Source organism: Streptopelia decaocto (assembly GCF_964273445.1).
Source record: "Streptopelia decaocto genome assembly, chromosome: 5".
In the NCBI taxonomy this organism is placed as follows: Eukaryota; Metazoa; Chordata; class Aves; order Columbiformes; family Columbidae; genus Streptopelia; species Streptopelia decaocto.
In genome coordinates, this window is record NC_138659.1 from 35387362 (window position 1) to 35410610 (window position 23249).

General features: G+C 60.8%; 1 protein-coding gene across 1 annotated transcript; it reads right to left on the minus strand.

Annotated features, from left to right (window-relative positions):
- Nucleotides 1-9153: 9153 nt before the first annotated feature.
- On the minus strand, nt 9154-19740 carry LOC309440485 (uncharacterized protein; the record flags this gene model as incomplete). The annotated part of the gene is given in 13 exon segments (XM_082054173.1): nt 9154-9455; nt 10154-10225; nt 13206-13342; nt 13344-13392; nt 14244-14368; nt 14506-14707; nt 17906-17930; nt 18281-18368; nt 18508-18670; nt 18797-18862; nt 18965-19086; nt 19220-19384; nt 19696-19740. Coding segments are annotated over 12 exon segments (1257 nt in total). The 3' UTR covers nt 9154-9455; nt 10154-10155.
- Nucleotides 19741-23249: the final 3509 nt, after the last annotated feature.

The window sequence follows — 23249 nt, forward strand, 5'->3', positions numbered from 1 at the left end:
CCAAGACTCTTCCTGAGAGCAAGTGATGCGGCCTTCGCCGTGCCCCACGTCTGCCTGCTGTCCCAGCGCTGTCCTTGCTGGGAGCTTTTAAGAACACGGTGAGGAAACGAAAGAAAGAATGAAAGGAACTGTTGTAATCTGCCGCGCTCCTGCTCTGGCTGTGGATCGATTCTCCCCTGGGCGGGCAGGGTGGCGGGGAAGCTCTGTGCCCCGGACCCGGCCCAGCAGGGGAGGCCGGGGGTGCCGGCTCCTGCAGCAGGAGGGAACATGGACCTTCTGCCTGGCCTCAGCCCTGCTGCGTTCTCGGCAGCCGTTCCTCACAGGTTTGTCACAAAGCCTGTGCGAACCTTTCAGCTCCCTGGAGTTTCAGAAGAGCATTTGCCATTTCCAGGCTCAGGCAAGATGCCCCCATCTGTCTAGAAAAGGCACTGCTGCCCAGAGGGGGCCTGGCATGGAGGAGAGGTAAAAACAGCCCAGAGGCAGAGGAAATTATTTGGAGTTTGATTTCAGAGAGTGTTGTGTCTCAGGAAGGATAAAACAAGCATGGGGGGCTCTGAAATGCTGCCAAAGGGAGGTGGGGCAGAGACTGGAAGGGACTGTAGCCAAGCACCTCCCAAAGTACTGACACATCCCAAACCGCTGCTGCAAATACCCCATTTTCGCCCCTTTGCCTTCCCCATGCAGAGCGGGACCCTCGCACGCAACTGCAAAAATCCATCACTAAGGTGTGCGGGTGGCAGAGCCCGGCACCTTCGCATCGTGCACAAATCCGGTGCGCTGACCTTCAGACTTTCTTCCTTGGTCCCTTGAATCCTCGCGTGGCTCCTTGTCCAAAGCAGATTGTGGACGGGATCCTGAAAGGGAGACAGGGTCTAAGAGACACAAACATTCCACGTCCCACGGGATCTTCGGGACGCTTTGTGCCTTGTGTCACGTTTCAAGCTCCCAGAGTGGCAAGAGCAAGGTACCAGAGGAGGAGGACATCGAAATCACCAAAGTGTCAGTAAAAAAATGGGTGAAATGCTGGTCTGCTTTTCTGTTTATCCCGCATATTTATGTTCAAATCTCTCGTACCGGTGGGATGTACCCACATGTGCTGAGGGCATTGGCAGATTTGTTGCTAAGCTGCTCTCCGTCATCTCTGAAACGTCATGGAGAAGAGGAGCGGTGCCTGGGGACTGGAGGAAAGCCAGTGTCACTCCAGTCTTCAAAAAGGGCAAGAAGGAGGACCCAGGAAACTACAGGCCAGTCAGCCTCACCTCCATGCCTGGAAAGGTGATAGAACAGCTCATTCTGGATGTCATCTCCGAGCATGGGCAGGAAAAGAAGGTTATCAGGAGTAGTCAGCGTGGATTCACCAACGGGAAGTCACGCTCGAGCACCCTGATGGACTTCTGAGGCGGCACGAGGAGCTGGGGAGAGGAGGGGAGAGCAGCGCGTGTTGTCTCCCTTCACTTCAGCAGGGCTTTTGACACTGTCTGCCACCACATCCTCATGGGCAAGCTCAGCAAGTGTGGGCTGGATGAGGGGACAGTGAGAGAGCTGGAGAACTGGCTGATGGCAGAGCTCAGAGGGCCGGGATCAGCGGCACAGAGTCTGGGTGGAGGCCGGTAGCCAGTGGCTTCCCCACGGGGCAGCACTGGGCCCAGCCGTGTTCAACCTGTTCATCGATGAGCTGCAGGGAGGGACAAGAGTGCACGCTCAGCAAGTTTGCCGATGACCCCAAACTGGGAGGAGTGGTTGACACACCGCTAAGCTGTGCTGCCATTCAGCCAGACCGGGACGCTGCTCTCAGTGGCCCCCAACATGGTTCCAGTCACTCCCAGTTCCTCCCATTTACCCTCACACCACCTCTTCTTCATCCCTCTTGTCCCCATGAGCAGCCCCCCTACAACCCTCAGCTCCCGTCCCTAAGCCATGATCCACTCTGGAGATGTGGACACGAAATGCCCCTCCTTCTGGACAGCCGATGGGTAAGAAACCAACCTCTTCCCCACTCTGTCACCCACCTCCTGGGTGACCCCGGGCTCAGCTCTGCTGCTTTTGCATCACTTTCTTCCTTGCACCCAGCAGTGCTTGGAGCAAAGACTGTGTACGTGCACACCCAGCAGAGCCCAGACCACAGCACTGGCTTTGTCGTCACTTCAGTAGGACACAAGTCTGGGTTCTTCCCACAGAAAGGAACGCGGCTCTTGGCACACGTGGGGCTGCCAGCCCACGGCAAGGAGCTGCTGGAAAAGTAGTCGAGGAGAAGGAGCTGTGTGGAGCCTGCACTGGAGCTGCCCCTGCTTTGCTCGGGAGCTGCGTTTGTGCTCAGATCCTTGCCTTTGGTCCTCGCCTTGCACAGCAGCCAGTGCCCAGCCGTGTCCCGGGCTGATTCTCCCCGTGCCTTGCTGACTTGACTTTCTGGCTTCACCTCCGACCTGCCGCAGCACTGCAGCACTGCAGCCCAGCGTGGGCATCAGGGGACGCAGCCACGAACCTCTCTGCTCTTGCTGCCGTCCCACGGGGCTGCATCCCATCGATGGCACCAAGTGAGCAGCATCCTCCTGCTGCACCCCTGGATCCTGCACAAACCCTTTGGGGCCACCAGCTCCCCTGGCAGGGGCCATCGGGGTCAAACAGCGCTGGGCAGGCCAGGGGGGCCAGGGGGAGCGCGGCAGCACAGGGCGGCGCAGACCCGGGCAGGGGGTGGCACGGGGGCTGTGCTCAGCCCCTCCGGCGACACGTGGCCGCAGGACGAGGGACGCTGCCGGCACCTCCTGCTGCCTGAGGGCAAGATCCTGACGGGGCCCCCACACTCAGACCACGCTGGCACTTGGCTGCCCATCACTGTTTATTGCTGCTGCCCGGCAGCGCTTCGTCTTTTGCTCAGTGCCGGGTGCGGGGAGGCTTCAGCCGGGGACCCCCAGTCTTGTCTGGCTCTGGGGGTGCCGGTGCATCCCTCTGGGGCTGGAGGGGCGGGAGCAGCCGGGGACCCCCAGTCCTGTCTCGCTCTTGGGGTCCCGATGCGTCCCTCTGGGGCCGGAGGGGCTGGAGCAGCCGGGGACGCCCAGTCCTGTCCGGCTTCCGGGGTGCCGATGCGTCCCGTGGGGGCTGGAGCGGTTGGAGCAGCCGGGGACCCCGAGTCCTGCCCGGCTCTCGGGGTGCCGATGCGTCCCGTGGGGGCTGGAGGGCCGGCAAGAGCCCCGGTGCCCGGGAGACGAGGGATGAGTCCGACTTGTGCTCCGAGGAGGCGCTGGTGCCTGGGGGCGAGGAGCAGGGTCAGAGACATCCACAAACAGGGTCCTGGTCCCCACTCTGCAGCACACAGGCTGGTGTCCCACTCTGCCCAGGACCACCGTCCCACACCCCCCACCTGACTCCAGCTCCCGCACAGGGACCTGGTGCCCCAGCCACCACGGGCTGGTGGCCGGGTTGTCCCCCTGCCTTGGGGACAGCGGGGGATTGTCCCTTGGAAAGCCCGGCAGGAGAGAGCAGAGGGAGCCAGGCTGGGGAAAGCCAGGGGAAAACCTGGCATCCCGCAGGTGTCCTGCCTGTCCCGCTGTCCCCTCCAGGCCCCCCGGGTCCCCTCCCAAAGAGCACCCCGCCGCACCTTCCTTGCCCCCCGGCACAGGCAGCTGTCCGTCCTGCCGGTCCCTGGAGATGCGTCTGTCCTTGTCCAGCGGCTCCGTCACCTCATGCTGGGAAGGAGAGAGCGGGCTGGCTGAAACAAGGGGCCCCATTCGGCATCCCCAACAACCCTTCCACAGACAGCCCTTCCTGGGGAAACTGAGGCACAGATCCCCGGTCCAGGCTCAGACGCCGCCACTGTAACCCCACCTGTGTCACCCTGAGCTTGCTGGGGAGCCGAGCGAAGGGCTGGAGTGGCCGCGGGGTGCTGGGCGGGTGCGGCTGCAGGCCGTGCTGCAGCGGGGGGATGATGCTGTGCTGGTCCCCGCAGCTCGGCGGCACAGGGGCGTGCTGGCGCTCATCTGTCTGCTCCCTGGGGGATGGGACACGGGGTGCTCAGTGCCCGGCACCGCGTGGTCACCCCGTGGCAGGGAGGGGGCCGAGGCTGCAGCGCCAGCACCCACCTCCCAGCGTCCCCCCAGGGGCAGGGGCTACTCACGGGCCAGGCACCAGCGTGCTGAGGGGCTGGTCACCGGACAAGCTCTGGAAATGGGCCAGCAGCTGCCTGGAGGAGGGAGAAAAGGGCTGGGCCAGCTCCTGGGGAGCACGCAGCCCTGCCCGCACGCAGCGCTGTCCCCAAAGCCACCGCTGTCCCTATGGCACTCACTTCTTGATGCCAGCCGCCTCACCAGCCGCTGCTTGCGACACCTTCTCCTCCAGCTGCTCCTGGAGGCTGTTCCATCGCTCCTCCAGCTGCTGCCGGAACGGCCCCAGCTCCAGGCGGTCCAGCTGTGGACGGGAGCGCACCAGGATGGGACGTCACGGTCCCCGGAGGCACGGCCGGCTGGGGACCCTCGGAGGGATGCAGCCTTAGGCTGCCGAGCCCCCAGGGTGTGCAGAGTGGGGACGTGCCAGCCCTCACCTTGGAGTCCATCTCTTCCCTGAGCTGTCGCTGGACCTGGTGCCAGCCCTGCTCCTGGCCTGTCACCCGCCTCGTCAACTCCTCCATCTTCCCTTTCAGCTGCTCCACGCTTGCCTCGAACTGGCTCTGGCTGACTTTGCCGGCCAGGGAGGTTTTGTCAGCTTTCTAGCAACAGAGAAAGGCAGGAGAGCGCTGGGGGAGGGATGGAGGGACGCTGGGCTGGGCCAGCTCCCATCGGGAGGAGAGGCAGAGGTGCCTACATGGCCCCGCTCACCCCATCGCTCCTGTGGGCTTGGTCCCACCAGCCAAAGGGACCCAAGCAGGGAGACAGAGGGACCTGGCGAGGGACCCACAGCGGCTCTGCAAGCCCTCCCTCCCCCTGACCGGTTCTGCCACCAAGCACCCGAGGGACAAGGGGCATTTGTCACCCTGCCCAGGACCCCCTTGTGTGGCGCCAGCTCCCCTCCGTGCCGTACCGCATCGATTCTCAGCAGCAGCTCCTCCTTGTCCGCTTTCTCCATCTCCAGCCTCTCCACCCAGCAGGACAGAGCCTTCCAGTGCAGAAAGCACCCGTGATGCCATGGCAGGGTGGCAGCTGCCACCCAGCCAGTCGAGCACCCCCCGCCTCCCCACCTTCCCCCAAAACCTCCTGCAAAGGCATTGGAAACCATTGCAGGAGACAAATCCCTGCTGGTCGCCAGCCTGGGCTCTGCCTGGATGATGCTCTGAGCCCACGGGGTTTCAGCCGCCCACCTCGATGGATTTCTGCTCCTGGCCGCAGTGATCCAGGAGGCCCTTGAGGACGATCCTGAGCTTGTCACAGTCCCCTTGCACCTGCGTGACGCTGGCCTGGATGTCGTTCAACAGCTGCTCATCCTGCTGCAGGGAGGAAGATGACACGGTGGTGCCGTGCAAGGTGGGGCTGGCTGCCCCGCGGCCACAGACCCGGCTTACTTGGCTGGTGCCGACGTGCTGGACGAGCTGGGCCAGCTGCAGCCTGGTGTCCAAGATGCCCCCTGCCAGCTCCTGCCCCGCGCTCTCCACTATGGCTCTCAGCTCGTCCAGCTGCAGGAAGGGGAGCAGGAGTCACCTCTGAGCTGGGCTGGATGCAGCCAACAAGCCCAGGGGCCATGGAGGCTCAACGGCCCCATCCAGCCAGGAGGCGTGTCCAGGACCCCACCAGGACCACCCCAGCGAGCCGGAAGGTGCTCAGAGTGCTCCCCCTGGACCTCACCTGCGTCTGCAGTTGCTTGGTCCTCTTGGCCACCAACTGTTCCAGCGTGGCCTGGATCATCTCCTGCTGTGCAGACCTGGCCAGCAAGACAGGGCACAGGCAGGTTCAGCCTCCAGGGGCTGCTCGGGGGGTGTCCCTCACTCCCCCACACCAGGATGCTCCAGCCCCCTGGGCTCCTGGCAGCCCTGCAGGCTGGGAAACCCTCTCCCGGCATTTTACCCCAGCTGCAGGGGGATCTGGTGGCTGCTGCCCGCTTTCCCGTTGGCTCCAGCCAGCCCCAGCTTTCCAAAGGCCTCCTCCAGCTGCCTGACCTGGGAACGGCAGTGGGGGCAGAGTCAGGGCATGTCGTCCAGCACAGGGGCCTTTGGTTGCCCCTCCCTGCCCAAATCCCCCCACCATCCCCGCAGCCCCCTCGGGGACTGCTGCCGGCTCACCTCCAGCTTCACGTGCTGGAGCTCGTAGTCCATACCCTGCAGGGAGGACACCCAGCCCTGCAGGGAGGACACCTGGGTCTGGATGTCGGCCAGGATGTGGGCCATGCTCTGCCGGCCTACAGGGAACGGGCCAAGGGGACATGCTGACGGTGAGGGGGTCCCTGCCGACTCCTCAGGGGGCGCTGGTGTTCTCTGCGCCCCTTCTTGCATCCACAGGGCACCAGGCTGTGTCCCTGGAGTCCCCTCGCTGGTCCTGGGCACAGGCTCTGTCCCTGGCCCCTTTGGCCCCAGGGCTGAGCTTGCCCCACGCTGCTGGTCCATGTCCGACTGGGGGGGCTTGGCAGGGCCAGACTGGTCCCCAGTGCTCTCCTGGGAAGAGAAGGCAAAGAGGAGCAGGTTTACGGGCAGCCGTGCAGCGGTGAGGACAGACCCGTGTCTGTCGTGTCCCCCGGCCCTGTCCCCAAAGCCCGGCCTCAAGCTCAGCACGAGAGCCCAAAGGCAAAGGGATCCTGGGGCAGCTCGGCCATGTAGCCAGGGGGACGGGACCCCCTGGCATCACCGCCCAGCACCGCCAGCCCGTGTCCCATGCCCCAGGGACTGACAAGAGCCTCTACCTTGGAAATGCTGATCTCGTTGGCTTTGATCTTCATCTGCCCCCCGTCGCTGGCCAAGGAGGTGACCTGGGAGCCGCTGGCGGTCCCCTGCAGCAGCTCCTTCCCGGGCAGGTGCTCCTCCGGCTCCCGGGGCTGCTGCCCTGGGCCCTGGGCCCTGTCCTCCTCCTTCTCCAGGCCAGGCTGGTCCTTGGTGGCCTGCTGTCCTGCCAGGAGGGCGGTTGGTCTGTGCCCCGGCTCCAGAACAGGCAGGTCCTGCAGGCCCAGGTGTCCCAGCATGGACTGCAGCAGCCTGTGCAGCGACGGCAGGTCCACAGCCCCATCGCCGGATGTCCCGATGGCAACATCCAGCAGTTGGGACAGGGTGAGCGGGGCCATCGCTGCCATCCTGCTGAAAACAAGGAGCCTGATCTATGGGGGAATGGAGCCTTTCTGCCTGGAGGGGCCTGGGAGGCTGTGAGGGATGGTCAGCCGGCAGCTTCCTCCTGCTCCTCCTTGCCAAAGAAAGTGATCCAAACGCCGAGTGAACAAACACCAAGGGTGATCCAAATGCCGAGTGATCCAACTGCCAAGAGTGATCCGATTGCCGAGAGATCCAACAGCTGAGAGTGAGCCAAACGCCGAGAGTGATCCAAATATCAAGAGTGTGCCAAATATCAAGAGTGTGCCAAATATCAAGATTGTGCCAAACGCCAAGAGAGATCCAATGTCTGAGAGAAATCCAAACACCGAGAGTAAGCCAACCGAAAAAAGTGATCCAACCGCAGAAAACGAGCCAACCGCAAAAAGCGATCCAGCCACCAGTGAAACAACCACCGGAGTGATCACACGGTGGGCGATGGGTGACAGGACAATGTGCTGTCCCTGTTGCTCAGCAACGCCCCACCCTGGAGCCAGCGGGCACCGCCCGGGTCCCTGCAGCCGGCACTTGGCTGAAGGATCCACAGGGATGGAGATGCAGAGAGGTTCCCGGCTGCCTTTCCCGCTTTCCCCCCTAAGATGTGCCTGGGGACGCCTCGTATGTGGCAGCAGGGACTGCAGCCCGTGCCCAGGGAGACGCAGCTCCCTGCAGGGTGAGTGTCCCTGCACAGGAGGCTGAGCCACGGCTGGGGAGATGATGCTGCCCATTGCGCAGCGTGGGCCAGTCCCAAACTGCCCAGGGGACCAGAACCAGCAAGGAAGCACCTTTTTAAAATTATTTTTTTCTTGAGGTATGAAAATGCACGACAGAGGCCAGCGTCTCCCCAGCCTCAGACGCGGGAATGGTGGAAGGCGGCTGCTGACAGCGGCAGCACACGGACTTCTAGCAAAGAGCCACGTAAGCAGGGGAAAAGAAGCGCAGATGGGCACGTACTTCCACTCAACCCCGCGAAGTGTTCAAACGCTGGGAAGGGCTTTGAACCCGCATGATCCGTCAGACAAGTGCTCAAAAAATCATCAACAAGAACTCCTTTTCCCTTATAAACCCGAGTCCAAGTGTCACACAGTCAGAGCAGCCCCAGCTCTCTCCTTCGGCCAGGCACTCGAAGACAATGTCCAAGGAAGGATGAGCGTGGACAAGCAAGACCCAGAACAGACGCCTTGCTCTTCTAAGACCTATGAGATATCTGTTTTCAGGCATTAAAAACAAAGCGCTTAGATCTGATGTGCGTGTGGATTTTTTTTTCCAAGCCCCTGAATGGTAGGAGGGAGCAGAGAGACGGGGAGATGGGGACAAGGTGCACTGAGGCAAGAGGCTGAGCCTCTTTGGAGGGATCCTCAGCCTTAACTGCAGTAACTGCAGAGCTGCCAGCTCAGCAGCTCTAGAGCTACGTCCAGGGACCGGTGGAGCTTTCTAGAAAGCACTGGGGACTGGCAGGAAAAGCTGAAAGAGCCCTCAAGTGGCCCAGGGCCACCTGGCTTCCAAAAGAGCACAGCAGCTGTGCAGTGGGACAGCAAGAGCAAGGGCTGGATCTGCGGGCAGAAAACAAGAGATCAGGCTGGGTGCTGAGGAGATGGCAGGGACCACCCTGCACTGCAGCTCCTCCGCGGGGCACGAACGGCACCGCAAGGCCGAACCATCAATCAGCCTTTTCTGCCGGCAGGACGAGACCAAAGAGGGAAAGACACAGGGGAATAGAACCTCCATCTCCTCCTGATTTGGGGAGTATTTGGAGCAAAGGGAGTCTCATTCTGCCTGGGTTTCAATAGAAGATTTAAATCCCCTACAACACAAAGTTGTAAAAACTGCTTTGCTTTATTCACCTGGTTGCGAGTCACTTTATTTTCAGTCTCCGTGGAAATGCACCGTGAGGCACCACGACGCTTTCCCTGGTTGTTTCTGAGCAAACACTGGGGAGCGGCGAGATGGAGAAGGTCAAAATTAGGGGCCAGTGCTTTTGTTTTCTCTCTTTTCTTCTTTTGCCGGTGGTTCCAGCTTCCCTACACACAGCAGATTTTGTCTTGGAGTTTCTTGAATCTACTTTTTCCCAGAAAAGGCAAACCAATTTCAAATCCAATCTTGTGTGGCCTCAGCTCCAGCAGCCAGTTTCCTCTCACCTCCGTGTTGCAGCCGCAGCCCAAGACTCTTCCTGAGAGCAAGTGATGCGGCCTTCGCCGTGCCCCACGTCTGCCTGCTGTCCCAGCGCTGTCCTTGCTGGGAGCTTTTAAGAACACGGTGAGGAAACGAAAGAAAGAATGAAAGGAACTGTTGCAATCTGCCGCGCTCCTGCTCTGGCTGTGGATCGATTCTCCCCTGGGCGGGCAGGGTGGCGGGGAAGCTCTGTGCCCCGGACCCGGCCCAGCAGGGGAGGCCGGGGGTGCCGGCTCCTGCAGCAGGAGGGAACATGGACCTTCTGCCCGGCCTCAGCCCTGCTGCGTTCTCGGCAGCCATTCCTCACAGGTTTTTCACAAAGCCTGTGCGAACCTTTCAGCTCCCTGGAGTTTCAGAAGAGCATTTGCCATTTCCAGGCTCAGGCGAGATGCCCCCATCTGTCTAGAAAAGGCACTGCTGCCCAGAGGGGGCCTGGCATGGAGGAGAGGCAAAAACAGCCCAGAGGCAGAGGAAATTATTTGGAGTTTGATTTCAGAGAGTGTTGTGTCTCAGGAAGGATAAAACAAGCATGGGGGGCTCTGAAATGCTGCCAAAGGGAGGTGGGGCAGAGACTGGAAGGGACTGTAGCCAAGCACCTCCCAAAGTACTGACACATCCCAAACCGCTGCTGCAAATACCCCATTTTCGCCCCTTTGCCTTCCCCATGCAGAGCGGGACCCTCGCACGCAACTGCAAAAATCCATCACTAAGGTGTGCGGGTGGCAGAGCCCGGCACCTTCGCATCGTGCACAAATCCGGTGCGCTGACCTTCAGACTTTCTTCCTTGGTCCCTTGAATCCTCGCGTGGCTCCTTGTCCAAAGCAGATTGTGGACGGGATCCTGAAAGGGAGACAGGGTCTAAGAGACACAAACATTCCACGTCCCACGGGATCTTCGGGACGCTTTGTGCCTTGTGTCACGTTTCAAGCTCCCAGAGTGGCAAGAGCAAGGTACCAGAGGAGGAGGACATCGAAATCACCAAAGTGTCAGTAAAAAAATGGGTGAAATGCTGGTCTGCTTTCCTGTTTATCCCGCATATTTATGTTCAAATCTCTCGTACCGGTGGGATGTACCCACATGTGCTGAGGGCATTGGCAGATTTGTTGCTAAGCTGCTCTCCGTCATCTCTGAAACGTCATGGAGAAGAGGAGCGGTGCCTGGGGACTGGAGGAAAGCCAGTGTCACTCCAGTCTTCAAAAAGGGCAAGAAGGAGGACCCAGGAAACTACAGGCCAGTCAGCCTCACCTCCATGCCTGGAAAGGTGATAGAACAGCTCATTCTGGATGTCATCTCCGAGCATGGGCAGGAAAAGAAGGTTATCAGGAGTAGTCAGCGTGGATTCACCAACGGGAAGTCACGCTCGAGCACCCTGATGGACTTCTGAGGCGGCACGAGGAGCTGGGGAGAGGAGGGGAGAGCAGCGCGTGTTGTCTCCCTTCACTTCAGCAGGGCTTTTGACACTGTCTGCCACCACATCCTCATGGGCAAGCTCAGCAAGTGTGGGCTGGATGAGGGGACAGTGAGAGAGCTGGAGAACTGGCTGATGGCAGAGCTCAGAGGGCCGGGATCAGCGGCACAGAGTCTGGGTGGAGGCCGGTAGCCAGTGGCTTCCCCACGGGGCAGCACTGGGCCCAGCCGTGTTCAACCTGTTCATCGATGAGCTGCAGGGAGGGACAAGAGTGCACGCTCAGCAAGTTTGCCGATGACCCCAAACTGGGAGGAGTGGTTGACACACCGCTAAGCTGTGCTGCCATTCAGCCAGACCGGGACACTGCTCTCAGTGGCCCCCAACATGGTTCCAGTCACTCCCAGTTCCTCCCATTTACCCTCACACCACCTCTTCTTCATCCCTCTTGTCCCCATGAGCAGCCCCCCTACAACCCTCAGCTCCCGTCCCTAAGCCATGATCCACTCTGGAGATGTGGACACGAAATGCCCCTCCTTCTGGACAGCCGATGGGTAAGAAACCAACCTCTTCCCCACTCTGTCACCCACCTCCTGGGTGACCCCGGGCTCAGCTCTGCTGCTTTTGCATCACTTTCTTCCTTGCACCCAGCAGTGCTTGGAGCAAAGACTGTGTACGTGCACACCCAGCAGAGCCCAGACCACAGCACTGGCTTTGTCGTCACTTCAGTAGGACACAAGTCTGGGTTCTTCCCACAGAAAGGAACGCGGCTCTTGGCACACGTGGGGCTGCCAGCCCACGGCAAGGAGCTGCTGGAAAAGTAGCCGAGGAGAAGGAGCTGTGTGGAGCCTGCACTGGAGCTGCCCCTGCTTTGCTCGGGAGCTGCGTTTGTGCTCAGATCCTTGCCTTTGGTCCTCGCCTTGCACAGCAGCCAGTGCCCAGCCGTGTCCCGGGCTGATTCTCCCCGTGCCTTGCTGACTTGACTTTCTGGCTTCACCTCCGACCTGCCGCAGCACTGCAGCACTGCAGCCCAGCGTGGGCATCAGGGGACGCAGCCACGAACCTCTCTGCTCTTGCTGCCGTCCCACGGGGCTGCATCCCATCGATGGCACCAAGTGAGCAGCATCCTCCTGCTGCACCCCTGGATCCTGCACAAACCCTTTGGGGCCACCAGCTCCCCTGGCAGGGGCCATCGGGGTCAAACAGCGCTGGGCAGGCCAGGGGGGCCAGGGGGAGCGCGGCAGCACAGGGCGGCGCAGACCCGGGCAGGGGGTGGCACGGGGGCTGTGCTCAGCCCCTCCGGCGACACGTGGCCGCAGGACGAGGGACGCTGCCGGCACCTCCTGCTGCCTGAGGGCAAGATCCTGATCGGGGCCCCCACACTCAGACCACGCTGGCACTTGGCTGCCCATCACTGTTTATTGCTGCTGCCCGGCAGCGCTTCGTCTTTTGCTCAGTGCCGGGTGCGGGGAGGCTTCAGCCGGGGACCCCCAGTCTTGTCTGGCTCTGGGGGTGCCGGTGCATCCCTCTGGGGCTGGATGGGCGGGAGCAGCCGGGGACCCCCAGTCCTGCCTGGCTTTCGGGGTGCCGATGCGTCCCGTGGGGGCTGGAGCGGTTGGAGCAGCCGGGGACCCCGAGTCCTGCCCGGTTCTCGGGGTGCCGATGCGACCCGTGGGGGCTGGAGGGCCGGCAAGAGCCCCGGTGCCCGGGAGACGTGGGATGAGGCCGACTTGTGCTCCGAGGAGGCGCTGGTGCCTGGGGGCGAGGAGCAGGGTCAGAGACATCCACAAACAGGGTCCTGGTCCCCACTCTGCAGCACACAGGCTGGTGTCCCGCTCTGCCCAGGACCACCATCCCACACCCCCCACCTGACTCCAGCTCCCGCACAGGGACCTGGTGCCCCGGCCACCACTGGCTGGTGGCCGGGTTGTCCCCCTGCCTTGGGGACAGCTGGGGCTTGTCCCTCGGGAAGCCTGGCAGGAGAGACCAGAGGGAGCCAGGCTGGGGAAAGCCAGGGGAAAACCTGGCATCCCGCAGGTGTCCTGCCTGCCCCGCTGTCCCCTTCAGGCCCCCTGGGTCCTCTCCCAAAGAGCACCCCGCCGCACCTTCCTTGCCCCCCGGCACAGGCAGCTGTCCGTCCTGCCGGTCCCTGGAGATGTGTCTGTCCTTGTTCAGCGGCTCCGTCACCTCGTGCTGGGAAGGAGAGAGCGGGCTGGCTGAAACAAGGGGCACCATTCGGCATCCCCAACAACCCTTCCACAGACAGCTCTCCCTGGGGAAACTGAGGCACAGATCCCCGGTCCAGGCTCAGACGCCGCCACTGTAACCCCACCTGTGTCACCCTGAGCTTGCTGGGGAGCCGAGCGAAGGGCTGGAGTGGCTGCGGGGTGCTGGGCGGGTGCCAACACTACAGACCTGGATTTATAGAACCGTTTCTCTGGCGTGGCGGGCTCAGGGCTGGCTGGAGGCCGAGGGATCTCCATGTTCTCACTGGGCCCTGTTTCCATTGGGTCCACTTGGAACGGCTCCGGCGTCTCCACTCTCACGTCCATCGGCAACGCTGGCACCGTCCTTTGCAGCAGAGCTCACATGACACGGGCCACTGCAGAGACAATGTGTCACATCCTTCCTCAGTAGCTGCCACATATGCCCAGAGCAAGGGAAACAAAAGGTATTTTATGATCAAAGAAGTCAAGTCCAATTTGGGAGAGTTACTGTGTGGCAGCACAGAGACTGGGCTGCGCAGACTACGGGGTGCAGCAAAAAGGTCACTGGAGAGCTGTGCGACAGCCTTGTATGAGTTTCCACCCAAGCATTCAGGGCTGCTGGGTTACAGCACACAGGGCATGCCCAGGGTCTTCAGTCCCTAAGGTCACTCAACAAGCTCAGAGGGTTGGACCAGGGCAGGGGTGTCAAATTCATGTATCCCAGGGGCCACATCAGCCTCGTGGTTGCCTTCAAAGGGCTGAATATAATTTTAGGACTGTAGAAATGTAACTACTCCGACATTTATACAGTCCTAAAACTACATTCAGTCCTTTTATTAATGCCTGTGGTGAGAGCAGTGCTTGAAACAAGCAGCCAGCTGAGAAAGCCGTTCCCCAAACTGACAGAGCCTCCCCCGGCTCTACTTGTGCTTTTGTGGAACAGGAATATTGCAAAGGGCTGGAAAGCAAAGCAACAAACGGACACAAAGCAACGCAGAGAGATGCTGAGCTTTGTGTTCACACTTGAGATAGCACGAAGGGAGCAGAGCCTGGAGCCACACAGGGAGAGAAGATGCACTTCAAGATAAAGCAGAACATTGCCACAGAGAGACTTGCAAGTCTACCGTCATTTCTGAGCCGCTTAGGATATAACTTGCTTACTCTGGAAAGGGAGTGTGACAGCAGAGAAGCACAACATCACCTCCACAGGGGAAACCCAGTTGTGCCGTGGCAGTTCTGCAGTTACCTTTTCGCTTTCCTCGGCCTATCGAACCGAAAGTCAGCAGGATAGAGGTGAGCAGTGACCAAGTGATCCTTTCTGTCCTTGCTGCTCTTGAACTTCTCCGCACAGCCTTCTACCAAACACTTGTACTGAAAGACGGGGAAAAGGAAAAAAAAAACCACAAAAGGCATAATTGAGGAAGGCAAACGGTGTGAGAGGCGGAGATGGGCACCCTCCCATGCTGCACACACCGACTACGAGCAAAGGGCTGGGCATGGTGACTCACCATGTTCTGCTTCTCGGCCATGATCTGGAAGAGAGAGTCATGCCACTCCAAGATGTGAACATCCAGGAGATGTGCCGAGGGAAAGGAGCGCTTGCAGAAGGAGCAGACGTTCCTGTGCAGCGTGTTGTAGTGGTGCTCGTAGCCCTCCAGCGTGTCAAAGACCTGGCAGCACCCTGAGATGTGGCAACTGAATTCAGACACCCTGCGCGGAAAACAGGACATCCACGCCTTAAATTGGAGCATTAATTTAAGCTGCATATATCCCTCTAGGTGACTTTATAACTTGTGGAATTTTTTGTGAATAGTACTTGAATTAAATGCAAGGTGCAATACAATGAAGATTATGATGGAGCTGGCAGTTGGGAACTCTTTTTTGCTGTTGTGGCTTGAGCACCATATATCACAGTCACAGTATGTTTGGGATTGGAAGGGACCTCAAAAGCTCATCCAGTCCAATCCCCCTGCTGGAGCAGGAACGCCTGGGTGAGGTCGCACAGGAACATGTCCAGGCGGGTTTTGAATGTCTGCAGAGAAGGAGACTCCACAACCCCCCTGGGCAGCCTGTTCAGTGCTCTGTCACCCTCACTGAGAAGAAGCTTTTTCTCAAATTTAAGTGCAACCTCTTGTGTTCCAGCTTGATCCCATTACCCCTTGTCCTCTCATTGTTTGCCACCGAGAAGAGCCTGGCTCCATCCTCGTGGCACTCACCCTTTATATATTTATAAACATTAATAAGGTCACCCCTCAGTCTCCTCTTCTCCAAACTAAAGAGCCCCAGCTCCCTCAGCCTTTCTTCATAAGGGAGATGCTCCACTCCCTTAGTCATCTTCGTTGCCCTACGCTGGACTCTCTCCAGCAGTTCCCTGTCCTGCTGGAACTGAGGGGCCACAACTGGACACAATATTCCAGATGTGGTCTCACCAGGGCGGAGTAGGGGGGAAGGAGAACCTCTCTCGATCTACTGACCACCCCCCTTGTAATACACCCCAGGATGCCATTGGCCTTCCTGGCCACAAGGGCCCAGTGCTGGCTCATGGTCATCCTGCTGTCCACCAGGACCCCCAGGTCCCTTTCCCCTACGCTGCTCTCTAATATGTAATTTCCCAACCTATACTGGAACCTGGGGTTGTTCCTGCCCAGATGCAGGACTCTACACTTTCCCTTGTTAAATTTCATCAGGTTATTACCATCCTATGAAGTGGTGCTTTGATTAAGAAGAAACACCAAGCAACAATATGAGAAATAAACTGTTTGACCTTAAAGCTGCAGTTCTGGATCAAAACTTCATGCCAACACTGTTTAACAGGCATGGGCAGGTGAACCTCACACAACCCTCAGCTTCCTCAGTTTTATGTATGGTTTTATGTATGGTTTTAAAGGCAGATGAATATTCTCTCCCAGGCTGTAGCAGAATGCAAATCCCCGTCTCTCCCCCTCCCTCCTTCAGTATGGAAGGAGTAGACACACCTCCCTCTCTCTCTGCTACTTGAGGCCAACAGCTTCTTTAGTTTGGCCCCAGAGCCCCTGGCCAGGGCCGTCAGGAGAAGGGAGTGCCGAGGCGCCACTGAGCCGCTGGGCACCTGCAGCCAGTGTGGGGGATGTTTGGAGGCTTCAGGGGCACCCACAGCCAGTGTGGGGGTGCAGAGAAGCTTCTAGAATGCCCACAGTCAGATCTGATCAGCCAATATAAAAACGGGATTCTCGTCGAGACTCTGCCCATTGTCGCGGGCCTCTCGGAGCACGAGCGAGATGCTGCTGCCGAGAGCCGCCCCGGGATGGAGACTCTGCTTGCATCGCTGCAACGGGTGTGAGTAAAACTTCTCACAGGATTGTGAGTATATTTACACTTTTCGTGCCCATATGCACGTGTAACTTTCCGTGCTCAATATGAGCACGTGTAAAATTAATCCTCGCAGAATCGCGGGTGTATTTTCCTTCCGTGCACATTTGCACGTGTACTTTCCATGCTTAATGCAAACACGTGTACTTTCCGTGCACATTTGCACGTGTAACTTTCCATGCTCAATACGAGCACATGTATAAATTATTTCCTCGCACAATCGCGGGTGTATGTTCCTCCCGTGCTTCCACATAAGCACGTGCAATATTCCATGCACATTAGCACGTGTAAGTAAATTAACCCTTGCAGGATTGCGAGTGTATTATAAATTGTTTTGGGTGAAGCCACGTGCATGCACTCTGTGGACCACCTGTTGTATTAGTTGCTGCCCCTTAATAATTTTCCTCAACTGATATACGAACCTGTATTTAAGTCACTTCTGGAGTGCTAAAACCCTGTTTCTCACCGGTTTAATAAAAGCTGTTTTGGACCCTGTTGTCCCTTAAACCAATCTCGGGGTGCCCCCGTGACAGCGGCTCTTGGCACACGTGGGGCTGCCAGCCCACGGCAAGGAGCTGCTGGAAAAGTAGCCAAGGAGACGGAGCTGTGTGGAGCCTGCACTGGAGCTGCTCCTGCTTTGCTCGGGAGCTGCGTTTGTGCTCAGATCCTTGCCTTTGGTCCTCGCCTTGCACAGCAGCCAGTGCCCAGCCGTGTCCCGGGCTGATTCTCCCCGTCCCTTGCTGACTTGAATTTCTGGCTTCACCTCCGACCTGCTGCAGCACTGCAGCCCAGCGTGGGCATCAGGGGACGCAGCCACGAACCTCTCTGCTCTTGCTGCCGTCCCACGGGGCTGCATCCCATCGATGGCACCAAGTGAGCAGCATCCTCCTGCTGCACCCCTGGATCCTGCACAAACCCTTTGGGGCCACCAGCTCCCCTGGCAGGGGCCATCGGGGTCAAACAGCGCTGGGCAGGCCAGGGGGGCTAGGGGGAGCGCGGCAGCACAGGGCGGCGCAGACCCGGGCAGGGGGTGGCACGGGGGCTGTGCTCAGCCCCTCCGGCGACACGTGGCCGCAGGACGAGGGACGCTGCCGGCACCTCCTGCTGCCTGAGGGCAAGATCCTGATCGGGGCCCCCACACTCAGACCACGCTGGCACTTGGCTGCCCATCACTGTTTATTGCTGCTGCCCGGCAGCGCTTCGTCTTTTGCTCAGTGCCGGGTGCGGGGAGGCTTCAGCCGGGGACCCCCAGTCTTGTCTGGCTCTGGGGGTGCCGGTGCATCCCTCTGGGGCTGGAGGGGCGGGAGCAGCCGGGGACCCCCAGTCCTGTCTCGCTCTTGGGGTCCCGATGCGTCCCTCTGGGGCCGGAGGGGCTGGAGCAGCCGGGGACGCCCAGTCCTGTCCGGCTTCCGGGGTGCCGATGCGTCCCGTGGGGGCTGGAGCGGTTGGAGCAGCCGGGGACCCCGAGTCCTGCCCGGCTCTCGGGGTGCCGATGCGTCCCGTGGGGGCTGGAGGGCCGGCAAGAGCCCCGGTGCCCGGGAGACGAGGGATGAGGCCGACTTGTGCTCCGAGGAGGCGCTGGTGCCTGGGGGCGAGGAGCAGGGTCAAGACATCCACAAACAGGGTCCTGGTCCCCACTCTGCAGCACACAGGCTGGTGTCCCACTCTGCCCAGGACCACCGTCCCACACCCCCCACCTGACTCCAGCTCCCGCACAGGGACCTGGTGCCCCGGCCACCACTGGCTGGTGGCCGGGTTGTCCCCCTGCCTTGGGGACAGCGGGGGATTGTCCCTTGGAAAGCCCGGCAGGAGAGAGCAGAGGGAGCCGGGCTGGGGAAAGCCAGGGGGAAAACCTGGCATCCCGCAGGTGTCCTGCCTGTCCCGCTGTCCCCTCCAGGCCCCCCGGGTCCCCTCCCAAAGAGCACCCCGCCGCACCTTCCTTGCCCCCCGGCACAGGCAGCTGTCCGTCCTGCCGGTCCCTGGAGATGTGTCTGTCCTTGTCCAGCGGCTCCGTCACCTCATGCTGGGAAGGAGAGAGCGGGCTGGCTGAAACAAGGGGCCCCATTCGGCATCCCCAACAACCCTTCCACAGACAGCCCTTCCTGGGGAAATTGAGGCACAGATCCCCGTTCCAGGCTCAGACGCCGCCACTGTAACCCCACCTGTGTCACCCTGAGCTTGCTGGGGAGCCGAGCGAAGGGCTGGAGTGGCCGCGGGGTGCTGGGCGGGTGCGGCTGGGGGCCGTGCTGCAGCGGGGGGGTGATGCTGTGCTGGTCCCCGCAGCTCGGCGGCACAGGGGCGTGCTGGCGCTCATCTGTCTGCTCCCTGGGGGATGGGACACGGGGTGCTCAGTGCCCGGCACCGCGTGGTCACCCCGTGGCAGGGAGGGGGCCAGGGCTGCAGCGCCAGCACCCACCTCCCAGCGTCCCCCCAGGGGCAGGGGCTACTCACGGGCCAGGCACCAGCGTGCTGAGGGGCTGGTCGCCGGACAAGCTCTGGAAATGGGCCAGCAGCTGCCTGGAGGAGGGAGAAAAGGGCTGGGCCAGCTCCTGGGGAGCACGCAGCCCTGCCCGCATGCAGCGCTGTCCCCAAAGCCACCGCTGTCCCTATGGCACTCACTTCTTGATGCCAGCCGCCTCACCAGCCGCTGCTTGCGACACCTTCTCCTCCAGCTGCTCCTGGAGGCTGTTCCATCGCTCCTCCAGCTGCTGCCGGAACGGCCCCAGCTCCAGGCGGTCCAGCTGTGGACGGGAGCGCACCAGGATGGGACGTCACGGTCCCCGGAGGCACGGCCGGCTGGGGACCCTCGGAGGGATGCAGCCTTAGGCTGCCGAGCCCCCAGGGTGTGCACAGTGGGGACGTGCCAGCCCTCACCTTGGAGTCCATCTCTTCCCTGAGCTGTCGCTGGACCTGGTGCCAGCCCTGCTCCTGGCCTGTCACCCGCCTCGTCAACTCCTCCATCTTCCCTTTTAGCTGCTCCACGCTTGCCTCGAACTGGCTCTGGCTGACTTTGCCGGCCAGGGAGGTTTTGTCAGCTTTCTAGCAACAGAGAAAGGCAGGAGAGCGCTGGGGGAGGGATGGAGGGACGCTGGGCTGGGCCAGCTCCCATCGGGAGGAGAGGCAGAGGTGCCTACATGGCCCCGCTCACCCCATCGCTCCTGTGGGCTTGGTCCCACCAGCCAAAGGGACCCAAGCAGGGAGACAGAGGGACCTGGCGAGGGACCCACAGCGGCTCTGCAAGCCCTCCCTCCCCCTGACCGGTTCTGCCACCAAGCACCCGAGGGACAAGGGGCATTTGTCACCCTGCCCAGGACCCCCTTGTGTGGCGCCAGCTCCCCTCCGTGCCGTACCGCATCGATTCTCAGCAGCAGCTCCTCCTTGTCTGCTTTCTCCATCTCCAGCCTCTCCACCCAGCAGGACAGAGCCTTCCAGTGCAGAAAGCACCCGTGATGCCATGGCAGGGTGGCAGCTGCCACCCAGCCAGTCGAGCACCCCCCGCCTCCCCACCTTCCCCCAAAACCTCCTGCAAAGGCATTTGAAACCATTGCAGGAGACAAATCCCTGCTGGTCGCCAGCCTGGGCTCTGCCTGGATGATGCTCTGAGCCCACGGGGTTTCAGCCGCCCACCTCGATGGATTTCTGCTCCTGGCCGCGGTGATCCAGGAGGCCCTTGAGGACGATCCTGAGCTTGTCACAGTCCCCTTGCACCTGCGCAACACTGGCCTGGATGTGGTTCAACAGCTGCTCATCCTGCTGCAGGGAGGAAGATGACACGGTGGTGCCGTGCAAGGTGGGGCTGGCTGCCCCGCGGCCACAGACCCGGCTTACTTGGCTGGTGCCGACGTGCTGGACGAGCTGGGCCAGCTGCAGCCTGGTGTCCAAGATGCCCCCTGCCAGCTCCTGCCCCGCGCTCTCCACTATGGCTCTCAGCTCGTCCAGCTGCAGGAAGGGGAGCAGGAGTCACCTCTGAGCTGGGCTGGATGCAGCCAACAAGCCCAGGGGCCATGGAGGCTCAACGGCCCCATCCAGCCAGGAGGCGTGTCCAGGACCCCACCAGGACCACCCCAGCGAGCCAGAAGGTGCTCAGAGTGCTCCCCCTGGACCTCACCTGCGTCTGCAGTTGCTTGGTCCTCTTGGCCACCAACTGTTCCAGCGTGGCCTGGATCATCTCCTGCTGTGCAGACCTGGCCAGCAAGACAGGGCACAGGCAGGTTCAGCCTCCAGGGGCTGCTCGGGGGGTGTCCCTCACTCCCCCACACCAGGATGCTCCAGCCCCCTGGGCTCCTGGCAGCCCTGCAGGCTGGGAAACCCTCTCCCGGCATTTTACCCCAGCTGCAGGGGGATCTGGTGGCTGCTGCCCGCTTTCCCGTTGGCTCCAGCCAGCCCCAGCTTTCCAAAGGCCTCCTCCAGCTGCCTGACCTGGGAACGGCAGTGGGGGCAGAGTCAGGGCATGTCGTCCAGCACAGGGGCCTTTGGTTGCCCCTCCCTGCCCAAATCCCCCCACCATCCCCGCAGCCCCCTCGGGGACTGCTGCCGGCTCACCTCCAGCTTCACGTGCTGGAGCTCGTAGTCCATACCCTGCAGGGAGGACACCCAGCCCTGCAGGGAGGACACCTGGGTCTGGATGTCGGCCAGGATGTGGGCCATGCTCTGCCGGCCTACAGGGAACGGGCCAAGGGGACATGCTGACGGTGAGGGGGTCCCTGCCGACTCCTCAGGGGGCGCTGGTGTTCTCTGCGCCCCTTCTTGCATCCACAGGGCACCAGGCTGTGTCCCTGGAGTCCCCTCGCTGGTCCTGGGCACAGGCTCTGTCCCTGGCCCCTTTGGCCCCAGGGCTGAGCTTGCCCCACGCTGCTGGTCCATGTCCGACTGGGGGGGCTTGGCAGGGCCAGACTGGTCCCCAGTGCTCTCCTGGGAAGAGAAGGCAAAGAGGAGCAGGTTTACGGGCAGCCGTGCAGCGGTGAGGACAGACCCGTGTCTGTCGTGTCCCCCGGCCCTGTCCCCAAAGCCCGGCCTCAAGCTCAGCACGAGAGCCCAAAGGCAAAGGGATCCTGGGGCAGCTCGGCCATGTAGCCAGGGGGACGGGACCCCCCCGGCATCACCGCCCAGCACCGCCAGCCCGTGTCCCATGCCCCAGGGACTGACAAGAGCCTCTACCTTGGAAATGCTGATCTCGTTGGCTTTGATCTTCATCTGCCCCCCGTCGCTGGCCAAGGAGGTGACCTGGGAGCCGCTGGCGGTCCCCTGCAGCAGCTCCTTCCCGGGCAGGTGCTCCTCCGGCTCCCGGCGCTGCTGCCCTGGGCCCTGGGCCCTGTCCTCCTCCTTCTCCAGGCCAGGCTGGTCCTTGGTGGCCTGCTGTCCTGCCAGGAGGGCGGTTGGTCTGTGCCCCGGCTCCAGAACAGGCAGGTCCTGCAGGCCCAGGTGTCCCAGCATGGACTGCAGCAGCCTGTGCAGCGACGGCAGGTCCACAGCCCCATCGCCGGATGTCCCGATGGCAACATCCAGCAGTTGGGACAGGGTGAGCGGGGCCATCGCTGCCATCCTGCTGAAAACAAGGAGCCTGATCTATGGGGGAATGGAGCCTTTCTGCCTGGAGGGGCCTGGGAGGCTGTGAGGGATGGTCAGCCGGCAGCTTCCTCCTGCTCCTCCTTGCCAAAGAAAGTGATCCAAACGCCGAGTGAACAAACACCAAGGGTGATCCAAATGCCGAGTGATCCAACTGCCAAGAGTGATCCGATTGCCGAGAGATCCAACAGCTGAGAGTGAGCCAAACGCCGAGAGTGATCCAAATATCAAGAGTGATCCAAATATCAAGAGTGTGCCAAATATCAAGATTGTGCCAAACGCCAAGAGAGATCCAATGTCTGAGAGAAATCCAAACACCGAGAGTAAGCCAACCGAAAAAAGTGATCCAACCGCAGAAAACGAGCCAACCGCAAAAAGCGATCCAGCCACCAGTGAAACAACCACCGGAGTGATCACACGGTGGGCGATGGGTGACAGGACAATGTGCTGTCCCTGTTGCTCAGCAACGCCCCACCCTGGAGCCAGCGGGCACCGCCCGGGTCCCTGCAGCCGGCACTTGGCTGAAGGATCCACAGGGATGGAGATGCAGAGAGGTTCCCGGCTGCCTTTCCCGCTTTCCCCCCTAAGATGTGCCTGGGGACGCCTCGTATGTGGCAGCAGGGACTGCAGCCCGTGCCCAGGGAGACGCAGCTCCCTGCAGGGTGAGTGTCCCTGCACAGGAGGCTGAGCCACGGCTGGGGAGATGATGCTGCCCATTGCGCAGCGTGGGCCAGTCCCAAACTGCCCAGGGGACCAGAACCAGCAAGGAAGCACCTTTTTAAAATTATTTTTTTCTTGAGGTATGAAAATGCACGACAGAGGCCAGCGTCTCCCCAGCCTCAGACGTGGGAATGGTGGAAGGCGGCTGCTGACAGCGGCAGCACACGGACTTCTAGCAAAGAGCCACGTAAGCAGGGGAAAAGAAGCGCAGATGGGCACGTACTTCCACTCAACCCCGCGAAGTGTTCAAACGCTGGGAAGGGCTTTGAACCCGCATGATCCGTCAGACAAGTGCTCAAAAAATCATCAACAAGAACTCCTTTTCCCTTATAAACCCGAGTCCAAGTGTCACACAGTCAGAGCAGCCCCAGCTCTCTCCTTCGGCCAGGCACTCGAAGACAATGTCCAAGGAAGGATGAGCGTGGACAAGCAAGACCCAGAACAGACGCCTTGCTCTTCTAAGACCTATGAGATATCTGTTTTCAGGCATTAAAAACAAAGCGCTTAGATCTGATGTGCGTGTGGATTTTTTTTTCCAAGCCCCTGAATGGTAGGAGGGAGCAGAGAGACGGGGAGATGGGGACAAGGTGCACTGAGGCAAGAGGCTGAGCCTCTTTGG